At 36.5% G+C, this 15200-nt stretch overlaps 1 protein-coding gene across 1 annotated transcript in view; it reads left to right on the top strand.

The window, feature by feature from the left end:
* Positions 1-1617: 1617 nt before the first annotated feature.
* Positions 1618-15200, top strand: part of LOC129254270 (L-fucose kinase-like) — a 45072-nt gene continuing 31489 nt past the window's right edge. The window contains exons 1-4 of the mRNA XM_064115708.1: positions 1618-1966; positions 5118-5219; positions 8339-8490; positions 15007-15057. Coding sequence (XP_063971778.1) covers positions 5147-5219; positions 8339-8490; positions 15007-15057 — 276 coding nt within the window. The 5' untranslated portion in view covers positions 1618-1966; positions 5118-5146. The remainder of the gene's footprint in view (positions 1967-5117; positions 5220-8338; positions 8491-15006; positions 15058-15200) is intronic.

Here is a 15200-nt window from a genome sequence, read left to right as displayed (position 1 = left end):
ACATGATACATGTAAATATAGGGCCTTTGGCGGCCATTTTGAATTTCAAAATACAGCATTTATCACATAAATGGCATATTAACAATGATGTTTTTAGTCAGTAGTCCACTCGTTTATCTTAATAATATGCATTTTAGTGATCACTCTTGTGGGTTTTTGGCCCCGGCCATAGCCATTGTACACTATTTTGGCCAGTGGCGGCTATTTTACATATCAAAATACAGCAATGTTCCCGTATATGACATAATAAATGATATATCTCGTTAGTAATGATAATTTGCATATATTACTTCGTTCATACATCAATTTTTGGGGGTTTAGTGCTCATCTTTTTGTGAAAATTAGTTTTCCCTACTCATATTGTACATAATAGAGTATATACAAGGGCCAATGGCGGCCATTTTGAATATCAGGAAAATAAATATTTTGTCAAAAATTATTTTTTCAGAGAGTATTTCACTCCTGCCACACGATTTCAAGCATTTCATAGCCAATGTGCGGACCATCAAAACCATAAAAAAATATTGTATATATAAAAAAACAAGGTTTGGTCAAGTTTATATGGGGCCTATCCTGGACTATTATGACTCAGTATTATGTATGACCGTAAATTAATAGCGGATTACAATACGTAGGTAATCACCCGACCCAAAATATTGGGGGCTATATCCCCCTCTCAGGGGCGGTGGAGCGAAGTTGAAAGTTGGGGGCACAGGGGAAAAAAGGGCACTGTCTCAAAAAAACAAAGAAAAAAATACTTCTTTACTCTACTGACATGACTCATGAAACTTAAGGCACGTAGGATTATTCTTACATGTTTTTTCCTTTATAAGATAGTATAGTATCATAATATTATAAAATTAGGATATAGATTTGAAAAATTGATTAAACTTGTTTAGGGCGAGTTTGTAAAACCTTTGGTCGCGTGTGTGCACATGCAGCATGCATTATAGTTGCCCTTTATAGTTGAGTGCCCCCCCCCCCCACCCCCCGGGACCGGGGTAGATTTGGATTAATTTTTTAAAGCCCTGTTATAATGTTGGGTCTTTTGGTAATTATGTAAGCCTATTATAATAGAGTAGGGCCTACATTAATTATTTACAAAGTTGAAAAGTAAGTGTTGAGATAATAGGGTAGATTTCTAGAGTATACGTACGGTAGGCCTACTGTTTAAAACAATACTGAGAGAAAGACTTGAAACAATATAAATTAGATGAAATATTTAGGCCTAGCTCTTATTTAAACTGTTTTAAGTTTTTCTCTCATTTATTGTTTTAATCTTTGGTTTTAATGTAAACAGTACCGTAAAGGCGTAAGTACTCTAGAAATCTCGGAGACCGTACCAAAAACCTTATAGGCCTAATACCCTATTTGGTATTTATCCATACCATGGTCATATAGCTCATCAACATGATTCAATAACAAAAAAACGTTATCTGTTGCATGTTTGGCATGCCGCATGTTGTTAGGGAATTGTATTTTTGGTAGGTTTGATATACGGTCTTGCTATGTTAACCACCCTCGGGCGCACCCAGAGTTATATATAAACATATTATGGGCGCACCCACACCCCACCCCCTCCCACATTCCCTTGACGGAATATGGGGGCGTGGCCCCACCCGACAGCATGCAGCTGCGGTCGGTGCATGCTGACTGACTGGGATGCTCCAGCAGCTAGCGAGCTCGAGCTACTGTCCCTGGGCGCGGCGCGGCGCGGCCGGGACCCAGAGCAAGCGCTGATCTGAGAAGATCGAGAGCTGAGAGACCGGGAGCTGAGAGCTCGATAGGGATCGACAGTTCGCGAACTTAGCTTAGTCTTAACGTTAATCGTATATGGGACTGCTGCGGAATCCGGATATAAATCCATTTCTCAAGCTCGTCTATTATCACCAGCTTTTTCAAGATAATTGCTGAACAGATAATAACCCTAGTTTCTGAGTGATCAGTGTGTTGCCGGGCCGTGAAGGTAAGCCGCAGAAATGTTATTTTTGTTTTGAATTTGATAAGAACTGAACATGAATCATGATGCCATCTAGACCAAAAGCTTCGGTCTCTGTTATGTTGGTTGTTCAGCTGAACTCCGTTGGTTTCACTCACCAAATACAGAGGAGAAATTAAAAAAAAAATAAAATGTTAAAAAACTCCTCGAAACAGACGGCTGCCAGCTGTCTAGATGCCATCTAGGCCTAACCCGGGCCAGGGGGCTCCGGCCTGCTTCCCGGGCCGGGAACGCGAGGCGGAGCGCCCTGGGTTAGATGCCATCTTGCTGACTGCACTGCTGAGACCCCAATGGCCAATTGTTCATTGAATGAGTGCCCAAATGTAAGTTAGTGCATATATTGGGGGCCCCATTTCTCAACACTGCTCCGGGCCGGGACAAGTTAGTATAATTAGAGTCTCCTAGGGATACCTAGGGAAGTTTCTGAATGTAGGCATGTTATGCCTTAGTAGTAGTAGACCAAAACTAAAAGCTTCGGTCTCTGTTATGTTGGTTGTTCGGCTGAACTCCGTTGGCTTCACTCACCAAATACAGAGACCGAAGTTCTAGCGCAATCTGTACAGGGGACCCAATGGCCATATGTTTATGTGTATGAAGTTCGGATAAAACAGGGCAGTGAAGTTGCGCGACAGTCGAGGTAAGTCACTTTTTTTGTTCCTTTTAACTTGATTTTCCCCGTTTTTTGGCATTTAATGCCAAGAGGGAATATTAATTTGCATTTCGGTCGCATTGATTTTCAAAAGTTTGATTCATTAAAGACAAAAATTGAAGAGCCCCGACGGGGGGATTTTGCATTGTAGTCCCCTAATGGTGGCTGCACGATAGCGAGCCGTCTGTGTATGAGGAGAAATTCAAAAAATAAAAAAATGTTAAAAAACTCCTCGAAACAGACGGCTGCCAGCTGTCTAGTTATGCCTCTGTATTCAGTTCTAGGTTTTTCCTCCTCAAGATGGCTGGCTCACTTCCGGGAACAGGGCTTTCGTAGTCATATTTTATTGGCTCATTTTTCCAGCATCTATCCAGGGCAGCTTCAAAACCGTGCACACTTGGGGCAGTGACAACTTCATTATTTAGGCTATTCCATGTCTTACGTATTCTAACATAAAAATAATTCCTATATTTCTGGGTCTTTGTCCTTGGTATGAACAATTTTTTACTGTGACCTCTGGTATGTTCACTATATTTTTCTTCTAAATTAAGTTTTGTACATAGATCATAATTATTAAAGTGTTTATATGTTTCAATCATGTCACCCCTAACTCTTCGATACGCCAGAGTTGGGATTTTTAACTGTTTAAGTCGTTGTGGATAGGAAAGCTTCCTTAATTCTGGAACTAATTTTGTTACCCTTCTTTGTACGTTCTCTAATGCATGTATGTTTCTTCACTACGGGGTTCCACACAGCATGGGCATACTCAACTTGTGGTCGGACAAGCGACTTATACAACAATGCAAAGTTATTTTTGTCTAGATAAACAAAAGTTCGTCTGATCAAACCCATTAGCCTGTTGGCCTTGTTTATCTTCGATTGCATGTGCTCTTCAAAGCTGAGTTTATCATCGATTACAACACCCAAGTCCCTTTCGGAGGTGACATGTTCAAGCGCATCATTCATTAAAGTACATGCAAAAGCTTCCTGTCGGTCCTGCGTGTTACTAATAGAGAGTACAGTACACTACATTTCTTGGGGTTGAATGTCAGCAGCCATTTTTCTGACCAGCATTTCAGATGGTCAAGATCACTCTGGAGGGAATTGCAATCATTCTGATCTCTTATATACTTGAACAACTTGGTATCATCAGCAAAAAGATAAACATTACTTCCAGTAACAACATCTGGGAGATCATTAATATATAACAAAAATAACAAAGGTCCAAGGACACTCCCTTGCGGAATTCCGCTATCTACATGTCCCCAACTTGAGAACTCGCCATTCACACACACTCTCTGTCTCTTTCCAACAAGAAATGCCTCGATCCAACTAATCACCTGTTCATGTATACCAAAACTACGGACCTTTTCAAGCAGTCGACGGTGAGGTACCTTGTCAAAGGCCTTCATAAAGTCTAAATAAATTACATCGATTGTACCCCTTTCTTCAAGAGCTGATTTAACCCAGGGAGCTACGGCCCGCGAAGCAGGGAGCCCAGGAGTCGACCGTGCAAAACGAAGGAGACACGGGACGGGTAGATTGGGGTCTCAATAGTAATATTAATAAAATGTGGAAACAGAAATTATGCACTTACCACGATTATATGGATGAACATGATGAAGGTCTATCGTGACACACAAATCCTGACATCGAGGCACAGACTGGAACCTCAAAAAAACAAAATATAGCCTCGGTCTCGATCGGCCATTTTGTTTTGAATTTTGAAAGAAGGAGAGGTATCGCGACAGAACTTTTCCTTTTTTTAAGGTTTTAGTCTGTGCCTCGATGTCAGGATTTGTGTGTCACGATAGACCTTCATCCATTCCATATAATCGTGGTAAGTGCATAATTTCTGTTTCCATGTTTTATTAAGATTACTATTGAGACCAGGGGCTTACCGTGTATTTGACCATACTCACGGGACTAGGGTGATTTATGGTCTAAATATTTCTCCAAATGAATTGTGAAAACAGAAATTATGCACTTACCACGATTATATGGATGAAGGTCTAACGAGTGGCAGTTTCCTGACATCTGGGCACAGACTGGAACCTCAAAAAACGAAAAGTTCTCTCCTTCTACCCCCGTCTCGATCGGCCATTTTTGTTATGAATTGTAACAAAATGGCCGATCGAGACTGGGGTAGAAGGAGATCTAGACTGATTTTTCAGTCTAGGTTTGTGTACGCTCCACTTCACTACCGCACTACACTGTAGTGTAGCGTGGCTGCTACACTACACTGTAGTCTGTAGTGTAGTGTGATGGTAGTGAAGTGTACTTGGAAGTTGGAGTTGGAGCATATACAAACCATCAATGAGAGGTAGAGCCAAAGGAACTCTTCCCCAAGAATCTAGGGTAAAACACCCAGTATTTGGTCACTTAAGTTAAAGGGCAAATCACTTAAAGGCAAATGAAAGGATAGATTTATTGTCTTAACTTACATTTATTATTAACTGTTTTTTGCAGTCCCTTTTGATTCTTGCTGAGAATTTCAAATGGCTGATACTAAATGGACTGCAATAGTGATCACATGTCAAAAGAAAGAAAGTGCAAGGGCCTTTCAAGAGGGTAAGTTCCAAGAAAAGAATGTTACAGAAGCTTGATGCAAGAAGTATTAAAAGATGTGTTTTTTATCTGTTGTAAAAACTCTGCATCCTGTGTTTTGTCATTATTGGATTCTTTTACTTAAGATATCCTGTGACGAGACATTCTGGATTTCAAGAGACAGTCCGGTATTTCACAGATTTGTCCCGCGTCTCGTACAACCCTGCCCTGGACGCCGTTTTGTCCTATATTTCACTATTTTGAACACATTCCAGGGAATAATTTTGCTTTACAAATTTAGATAGCATTTTTGGTCAGAAGAGAAAAGCTCTCAACTAAGTAATGTACAGTCCTATGTAAAATGTGGAGCAGATTGCGATGCAATACTAGGAAATTTATAATTCCCTGCATTCATATGAGAATGGTCATACTTTACACCAGTGGCGTACCTAGGATTTTCCACAGGGGGGGCAAAACTGTCCGCCAAAAAATTTGACAAGCAAAAAAAAAAAGAAAAAAAAAAGGTCTTCGATCACAGATAAAGGATTTCGTACCAGACAAAAAATTGACAAGCAAAAAAAAAGAAAAAAAAAAGGGTCTTCAAGCTCGTCAGGGGGGCATTGAAGGTCTTAAAGCTCGTCAGGGGGGGCAAAAAAGGTTTTTCAAGCCCGTCAGGGGGGGCAAAGATACGTTTTTGCATGGGTTTTGATTCGTCAGGGGGGGCAGAGTGCCCCCCCTGCCCCCCCCCCCCCCCCCCCCGTAGGTACGCTAGTGCTTTACACTTATTCTTCTATGCGTAGGCCTATATAGTAAATTGAAAATAGAAAATCATGGTGAAAACTTCTATAAACCTTTTTGCATTTTTTTTTTTGGGGGGAACCTACTGTGTAGAGAATAGGTTCATAATCAGCAGTAGTTATGAACACAGAGTGTGTGTTTATGCCCCTAGATGCTCATTGACATTAGTTTATTTAAAAAAAATGGAAGCCTTTGTATCCATTATTGGTACATACTTGTACATAGATTTTATCTCCAGACTTCAGAATTAAATTTCTAAAACATGGCAGAACTTTGATACTTTGAATATGAATATTTTCATTTTCTGGTGGGATTCACTAACTTTTTAGCACCACTTTATAGTCATGTGACAGTCAAAATAAAATAGACACCTCACAAACCCCCATTTCAAGGAAAATATATGACATGAGCACAAATTCATTATGTATATATAATCAGAAAGAGTATCTTCTCCCAAATAATTTGATACCATATTTATGTGGTACAGTATGTGTTCACGCTTGGATAATTAGTAGGTACATGTATTCTTTGCAGTGATGTAAATTTTGTCATGACTCCAAATTAATGAATCCAGATGTCAATGATGTCATAATTCTACGAGGGTTGCATTAAAATCCATTGCAAAACACATTTTCAATGATTATTAACATAAGAATTGTTTAATAAACACTTTTCAGTATCAATTCTCAAGTTAATTTTATTGAACAAGGGTTTGCAAATATGTTTACTCTCTCATCATGGATTATGACATTGGAATCTGCATTCATTCATTGCAGCCATGGCTTACTTTGGCGCAAATCAAATTTTAAATCAAAGTAAAAAAAAAAAACCTCCTGATTATCCAAGCGTTAACACATATCACATAAGTATGGTATCAAATTATTTTGGAGAAGATACTCTTTCAGGCCATATATGATAATTTTGTGTTCATGAAATATATATTTTTTTATATTGGGTATTTGTGAGGTGTCAAGTTTTTTTTTCTCACATTGTGATGGTAGTGGCCGAGTGGTCTAAGGCGCCTGGCTATACTGTGCAAAAGTCTGGGGTTTGATCCCTGGCCGCAGCTCCTATGCCTGTGAGCAAGGCATTTATTCAACAATGCTCTTTTATCCTGCTTTCAAATAAATGGAAATGCTATGCATTATTGGTAACTAGGTGTACTCTTGTTTAAAAAAAAGTATATTATATAATCCTACATGTATACTCGGGATAAGCTTCATTAGTCCTTTGCTGATGCGGAATCCAATAATTGACATGATTTACATCATTTTATTGATTTATATGTATTTTAGAAAAATTTATCATCTCCTGTTCCCGTTATATTGTCATGTGAATGCTTTATCTGGATAAGGACTAAATTGGCCAAGCAGTTAATACATGTACTTTATGATAAGATGGTAGATACATACATACATGTACATGTTTAGAGGACAAATGAGTGAACCCTCTAATCCCAAATCTAAAAAGGTGGGAGAATCTCCTATTATACTGCACTATTATGATACATTTAAAAGTTGCCCAAAGAATTTGCTTGCTATTCCTAATTTGATGCATTGTAAATCATTCATTATTAGTATTATTATTATTATTACTATTATTATCTTATTATTATTAATATTGTTATTATAATTATAATTCTCTTTAAAGGACAAGTCCACCCCAACAAAACGTTGATTTGAAAAAAGGAGAAAAATCCAACAAGCAAAACACTGAAAATTTCATCAAAATCGGATGTAAAATAAGAAAGTTATGACATTTTAAAGTTTTGCTTAATTTCACAAAACAGTAATATGCACATCCTGGTCGGTATGCAAATTGGCAGACTGATGACGTCACCCACTCACTATTTCTTTTGTATTTTATTACATGAAATATGAAATATTCTAATTTTCTCCTCCTTGTCAAGTGAACAGAAGTTTTATTTCTCCCTGAACATGTGGAATTACCATCATTTTAACAGTTTATGGTTAAGTTAAGTTGGTCCTTACTGTCAAATCTGTAAAAATTGAAATATTGTATTATTCAAACAATAAAAAACAAAAGAAATAGTGAGTGATGGACATCATCAACTCTCTCATTTGCATATCACTGAGTCGTGCATTTAACTGTTTTGTGAAAAATAAGCGAAACTTTAAAATGTCATAACTTTCTTATTTTACATCCGATTTCGATGAAATTTGCAGCATTATGTTTGTCTGATTTTTCTCTATCAATTCAAATCAGCAATTTTCTGGGGTGGACTTGACCTTTAAAAGACTATTATTGAAGATGAAAAAATTCCCCATTTCCCACACTCTAGTACTACAAGAATAATGTCAAGATTTTTTTTTTTGTTTTATTAGAGTTGGAGAATAGACAGAGGAAAGGTCATGTTGATCCTAAAACCCTTCTTCTGACGGTGGAGGATCCGCTTTCGAAGGTCGGCAGTGGGGGCGCTACACTCAATGCTCTTCTTGTGGTTGCTGAACATCTGAGTCAACAACAGGGTTACACAGTAAGTACATCTTTGGTTTTTTAACTTCATGAATAGCTTTGCATGCATGCTTATGCCTTAATCTCCAACAGATGATATGTAAAAGTAAGACCTTGGTTGCGTAATAATTGCAGCCTGTGGGTGTTATCCTGGGACCCATCTGGGACTTGTGACAGACTTATCAGTGATTATCAGCGTGATGTCCTCTACCGGCTGCTGTACCTTTTTATAGCTGAACCCTGTATCCGGGGAATACTCGAATTATAACATGATACCTATGTGCCGCGCCAAAGTCGGGGGATTGAGTTCGCCGCTCCGATCGGCTGAGAAGTTCATGATGGGCATGCACTGGAACGAGAAATCACAAATTTGAGGGTCTCCGGAACAGGAAAAAAATAGGAATTTCTATGGCTTTCTGAATCGGTGATGCTCTGGAATGGAAAATGGGGGTCTTAACCGCGGCACATACATATCATGCATTTACCCCCCCCCCCCCCCGCCTTGTATTTTACCCAACATATATCACATGCTTTATGTATAATATAATATTATTCTTTGTCACTATTGTTTATTTCTTCAATTGTCACATGCAAAATGTATTCATCTATATATTTGTTTATTATTTGAAAATGTTCATTTAGTATTGATTTATGAAGAAAATGAAGAAAATCATGCCAAAAAAAATTACATTTCGAATTGCACAAAAAAAAAAAAAACAGGTCAAATCACTGTCCAAAAACAATCACAAGTTCGCCTGTAAAAATCTTTTAATGAAGTAGGCCTAGTAGAAGAAAATTTGGAGGAATGGTTTGAAAAATTTGTAAAGTTCACCCATGTAATTAAACACCAAGAGGATATTGGAATGATGAATCAACAAATAAAACAAAAAAAGAAGATAAAATGAGGGTTTCAGTATTTTCAGTAGTTTTCATTGTAGTTATGGACGAATATGCAAATATAATGATTGGATGAAAAGATAAAAACATTATGAATATGAACATGTATTTCATCTAGCTCCAAATATTCCCTAAGTCTGTGAGCAGTTTGTAATCATGAATTTAATGCTGATACACATAATCAAAGGTACTGTAGAGGGGCTTATTAAGTTCATGATCATTGGAGATTGAAAATGCATAGAAAACTGGTAATGAAAATGGGGAGATGTGGCCAGCGAGAACTGAACGCAAACGGAAATCTAGAAGAAAAAAATAAAAAAGATTTGATTGCAATGAACATATGAAGGACAAATAGGAGACATTGTCATGAATGTTGAAAGTAAGCCTTGGTTGCATAATACATGTAATTGCAGCCTTCGGGTGTAATTTTGTGGCTTGTGATAGACTTATCAGCGGTTATCAGCATGCCGTGGCATCCTCACTTGATTTCACTTCTCTGCCTAGACTGGCTGAAAGGGGCAATAAAATCTGATTTTTCAGGTTGCATTTCCTATTCAATAACAAATTGAATAGGACAATGTTGTCTTCTTCATTATGTAGTGCAACAAGAGTGATCCCCAAGAAAATCTGTCATTAAAGTGGATATCACATAAATTGTCAAGTTTCATATTTTGCATTGTTTTTTAAAGTTTTTCTTTGAAGTATTCATTTATAGCCCATTTATTGACAAGAAACCACTCTTCAGTCTTGGGTATTTCTAGATTCAGAATAGCATCTATAAACTCAATTTAATATTTTCCCCTGACAGAAAGAAAACTTGTATCATATCTGCTAAATTAATAGGGCACAGTTGGTGACTAACAATGAAAACACAAAGGGTGAAGGATGATCCTTGCAGCACACCTGTGTTTATTTGTAGTAAAGGGAGAATTTTTACCATCGATGGATGTCAACTGTTATACCATATATGATTAAAGGACTGCAAGCCCACCTCAATGAAAACTTAAATTGGATAAAACAAGAAAAATTACAGAAGCATAACGCTGAAAATTTCATCTAAATCAGATGTAAAATAAGAAAGGGTTATGACATTTTGTAATTTTCACTTACTTTGACCTGGTCGGTATGCAAGTGAGGGGAAAGATAACGTCACATGAAATTTTCAGTATTATGCTTGTTTGATTTTTCTCTATTCTCTGTTCAAGTCAACATTTTTTTCTGGGATGTACTTGACTTATGAATATAATAAAATTTTGTAATTCATTAAGTCAAAAGCATTTGACAAATCCAGAAATATACCCAACTCAGTGTTTTTTTGTTTTCTAATACTGTATTAATTTTTTTTATAAATTCCAACAGAGCCATGCATACACAGTTGAGTGTCCAGAGCGAAACCCATTTTGTTATTAATTTTGCTCATGAAGGACATTAGTTAAGCATCCTCCAGTTTTTCAAATTACTTTTGAGAAAATAGATTAAATGTAAACATTAACAATTTGAAAAAGTATTGGTTTCAATGTAGGCAAATCTTTCAAAACAAGTAATGACTGAGATGAGGGACTACATTACCAACAGTACAGTAAACTGATCATTATAATTACTGGGAATACTAATGTTTTTTCATCATTTTCACCAAATGTAGGCCAGTAAATAAATGAAAAAATCCAACACCATCACTAGATGGATCCTTTCTTCGTTTGCTCACAAAATTATCACAATTTAAACTAAAACAGTGGTGTAATAAAGCTACACTATCCTTCCACCAAATTTTATTTAAGCATATAACAGAGAATTGTGTATATTACGCATAATTGGAATTGATCTATTTTCCACCAAAGACTGCTCATATTACAATGCATCAGTGACAAAGGTGAATTGTTGCACAAAGCTGAATCTAATCTCCACATCGAATCATTTCATTAATGTCCTTCAAGAATGTGCACAAAGCTTAGCCATTCCTTACATAAAAAACCAAGCCCCCCCCCCCTCCTTTGAAACCCCAAAAGAGCCAAAGAGGTTTTGTTTTCTGACACTAAGAAGGGAAACCCTAGTCATTTTAGCACAGGCACCTTTTATTGTGAATGATCCCATAGATTTGCAATTCTAATGCATACTGCAGTACGGTGGCCTGTATTGTTTCCAGAAGAAGAAGAAGTATACAGGTTTTACTTTTAACCAGTAAGCCCATGCAGGCTGGGTTTATTTTTGTAGGGGAAGTAGCCAATGGCAGTACTGTATAAATAAATCAATGTCAAATCGTTTTTATGTAACCCTCCAGGTGCAAAAATGGCAAATAATTTGCATTGGGAATTTTAGTGTAAAAAGGATGAACTGGAGAGGAGTGAAATGTAGATGTTTTTTTTTATCTCACCTGCATAGCAGAGCGAGAATATAGGTGCTGCTTTTCCAACGTCAACATTGAAATCTTAACCTAAGGTTAAGTTTTTGAAATGTCATAACTTACATGTAGAAAGTATATGAATCTAGTTCATGAAACGTGGATTTAATGGTAATCAAGTAGGGGAGAGTGGGGTAATTGAGGCCCTGGGGTAAATAAGGCCCCCAGCTAGTTTTTAGCTCACTGCTCAAATTAGTGTCAAGGGGATTGCTGTTTGTGTGTGGTATAAATTTGTGACAGTTCCTTAGCACATATCTTGATCTTAAAGAATGTTTCATAGCCAATGCACATGGCCAGGAGGAGCGCAACCCCTGCAGAATCTCAAAATCAAAATTGAAAGTAGCATCGCCACTTTAGAGAGGCGAGTACTGTACCCACTCAGTAATGTACATCAACTTCAATCTTAGTTTTTAATACTTTTGTAAGGAATTATTATACATGCCAGTACTGTTGTAAAATTCAGCACTTTCCCTATTTTTTTATGACTGGAAGCCTATGAACCAAAAATGCCCTATGCCTATGGGGCAAATGAGTCCCCACATATTAAAACATAATTAGCACTGTATGGTTAATTGGTTATATCTGTTAAAACAGTAAAAGTGTCATTTTTCAATAGTTATATCTGTTCAAACAGTAAAAGTTTCATTTTCCAATAGAACATGTAGAAACATAATAATATAAAGTCTGTGACAGGTGAAAACGCAATTCAACAACAATTCTTCTTTCATAATATTGGATAGCTGATAGGATTAATTTGAATAATTCCTTAAATGGGGACCTTTGGGAAAATAATTAAATATTAATCCTGTGATTGTTACTAGTAAGTGTTTGGTGATTGTATTATACCAACTGAACAAGTTTCACTTTGAAGCAAAAAAAAAGTTTTTAATCAAAGGGCCTCATTTGCCCCATTTTGATGGGGCAAATGAGGACCCCTGACAACAATGTTTAATGCCCATTAGTATGCAAATGAGAATGACCTGTCTTCTGTAGACCTAGTGATAGACATCTAACCAATTATATGTTTTTACTTCTATGCATTAAAAAATATTATTGAAATTATGAAAAGGGGGCTTTATTTACCCCACTCTCCCTTATTGCATAACATTCTGTTTGAGTTTCAGGTCACATGACCAATGTCAAAGGTCATTTAGGGTCAATGAACTTAGACAATGTTGGGGGAATCAACATCAAAATCTTAACCTAAGGTTTAATATATATTTTTTTAATATCATTTTATAACTTAGAAAGTATGCATGTATGGACATAGTTTATGAAATTTGGACATAAGGATAATCAAGTATAACTGAACATCCTGCTTGAGTTTCAGGTCACATGACTAAGGTCAATAGGGTCAATGAACTCTGGCCATGTTGGGGTATTTGTTGAAATGTCATCAAAACTTTGATAGTTTATGGACTACATGTAGTTCATGAAACTTGGACATAAGAGTAATCAAGTATCACTGAACTTCCTGTGCGAGTTTCAGGTCATTTAGAGTCAATGAACTTAGATAATGTTGGGCAAATTAAATTTAAAATGAATTCTTAACCAAGGTTTAAGTTTTTTGAAATGTCAAAACTTTTAAAGTATATGGATCTAGTTCATGGAACTTGGACGAAAGAGTAATCAAGTATCAGTGAATATCCTGCATGAGTTTCAGGTCACATGTTCAAGGTCAAAGGTCTTTGGCCATATCAGGGGTATCTGTTAAATTGCTATCATAACTTTGAAAGTTGATATGTATAGTAAATTAAGAGGCTTTTTTTTATTTATTTTATTTTTTTTTATAGGAGGAAATTATAATTTGTTACAGATCGAGCATACGGATCTTAAAACAAATAGGAGTAATGCCGAAATTTGTTAACAAATTATAATTTCCTCAGGACTATAAAAAAAAAAAAAAAAAAAACCTCTTAATTTACTATCTATTGTCCACGGCGGACGGCATTTGAATATTAATGAGTCAGAAAGAAGAGGATCAAGGGTATTTGAATTCCAGTTCATTGTGGCTTAGCCGTGAACCAGAATAGCCTGGTGGTTGAGTCGCTGCCCGGAAAGCAGTAGATGGCAGGTTCGAATCCCACTGGTTCCAATTTTTTCTGACTTATGATCTTATGATTTTCATTACAGATCGAGCATACTGATCTTATGATTTTCATTACAGATCGAGCATACTGATCTTAAAACAAATAGGAGTAATGCCGAAATTTGTTAACAAATTGATATGTATACTTCATGAAATGTGGACATAAATGTAGGGGTAATCAGGTATCACTGACCTTCTTGCACAAGTCTTAGGTAACATGATCAAGGTCATGGCCTGATCACCCTTGCACCAAATTCAAATGTCATTTAGGGTCAATGAACATAGTATTTTATTATCATAGAAAGTTGTTTTTTGTGAATAATTATATAGTCAGAGCACTGCTGCTATATTGAATCGCACAATGCAGGCGAGACTGCAAGAGGTGCTCTACTTGATTTCTAAAGAAGTTAATATTTTGATACACATTTTAAAAGTGTTTTCCAGACGTGTTTGTACCTGGAGGCTTTTCAGACTGTCAGTTTCATCAAATAATCCCTTCATAATTAATAGTTTTAAAATGTTTACAACCTTTTTTGTGCTGTGGTGGATATTACACATGACTCTACCTGCTGGAGTTCTATCACTCTTAGTTTTAGACTCATTTTTCTCTCCTGGAAAGTAATTCACCAGACTATCTCACATTTTGTTTTTGAAGTTTTTCTTAAGGAATTCTGATCAAGCTATTATTTAAAGTCATATGATCTGTTCTTTTCAACAATTAAAAACAAGAAAAGTATTTGAAATTTACATTGCACATGGTGGAATTCCTAATATATGATAAAGAATGAATATCCGATGAGTGGATACCATGCACGACCATGGGGTCTCGAAAAGCACCTTAAACAAGTATTTTCCATATTTTGAAAATGCAAATTGGACTCTAAACACGTAGTGTTGACTGTTGGGGCAAAAAGTACATCCAAACATTTTAGTCCTTTTTTTATACCCTGGCAAATTTGACCCTAAACACGTAGCTTTCCTAGCGAAATAGATACCTTTTTTCAGGTGGTGTTTTTGACACCCCGATTACATTACGTACATAATGTGCCCTATCTTGAAAAAGACATCCTTTTTTTGGTCGGGAGTGGTATCCACTCCTCAATGTATGATGTTTAATAAAGATGAAACACTTTTGTCATTGTCTTTATGTCTAGGTTGTAAACAGTGATGTTTTGGCTGAGGCCAAGATCTTGATTCTTCATGTGGTAAGATGATAATTCATTCATTTATTTCATTTTTCAATCATATTAGCAGTGCTATTATTTTTTTAATGAGTTTGAAATAAAGTTTTATGATACTCAATTTGTTCTTCTATGAAATGGTTTCCCATCAAATTTTGATAATTCAT

The sequence above is a fragment of the Lytechinus pictus genome, chromosome 2 (genome assembly GCF_037042905.1).
Source record: "Lytechinus pictus isolate F3 Inbred chromosome 2, Lp3.0, whole genome shotgun sequence".
Taxonomy (NCBI): domain Eukaryota; kingdom Metazoa; phylum Echinodermata; class Echinoidea; order Temnopleuroida; family Toxopneustidae; genus Lytechinus; species Lytechinus pictus.
Note: the sequence above shows the minus strand (reverse complement) of the source record. Positions and strands in the feature narration are given on the sequence as shown.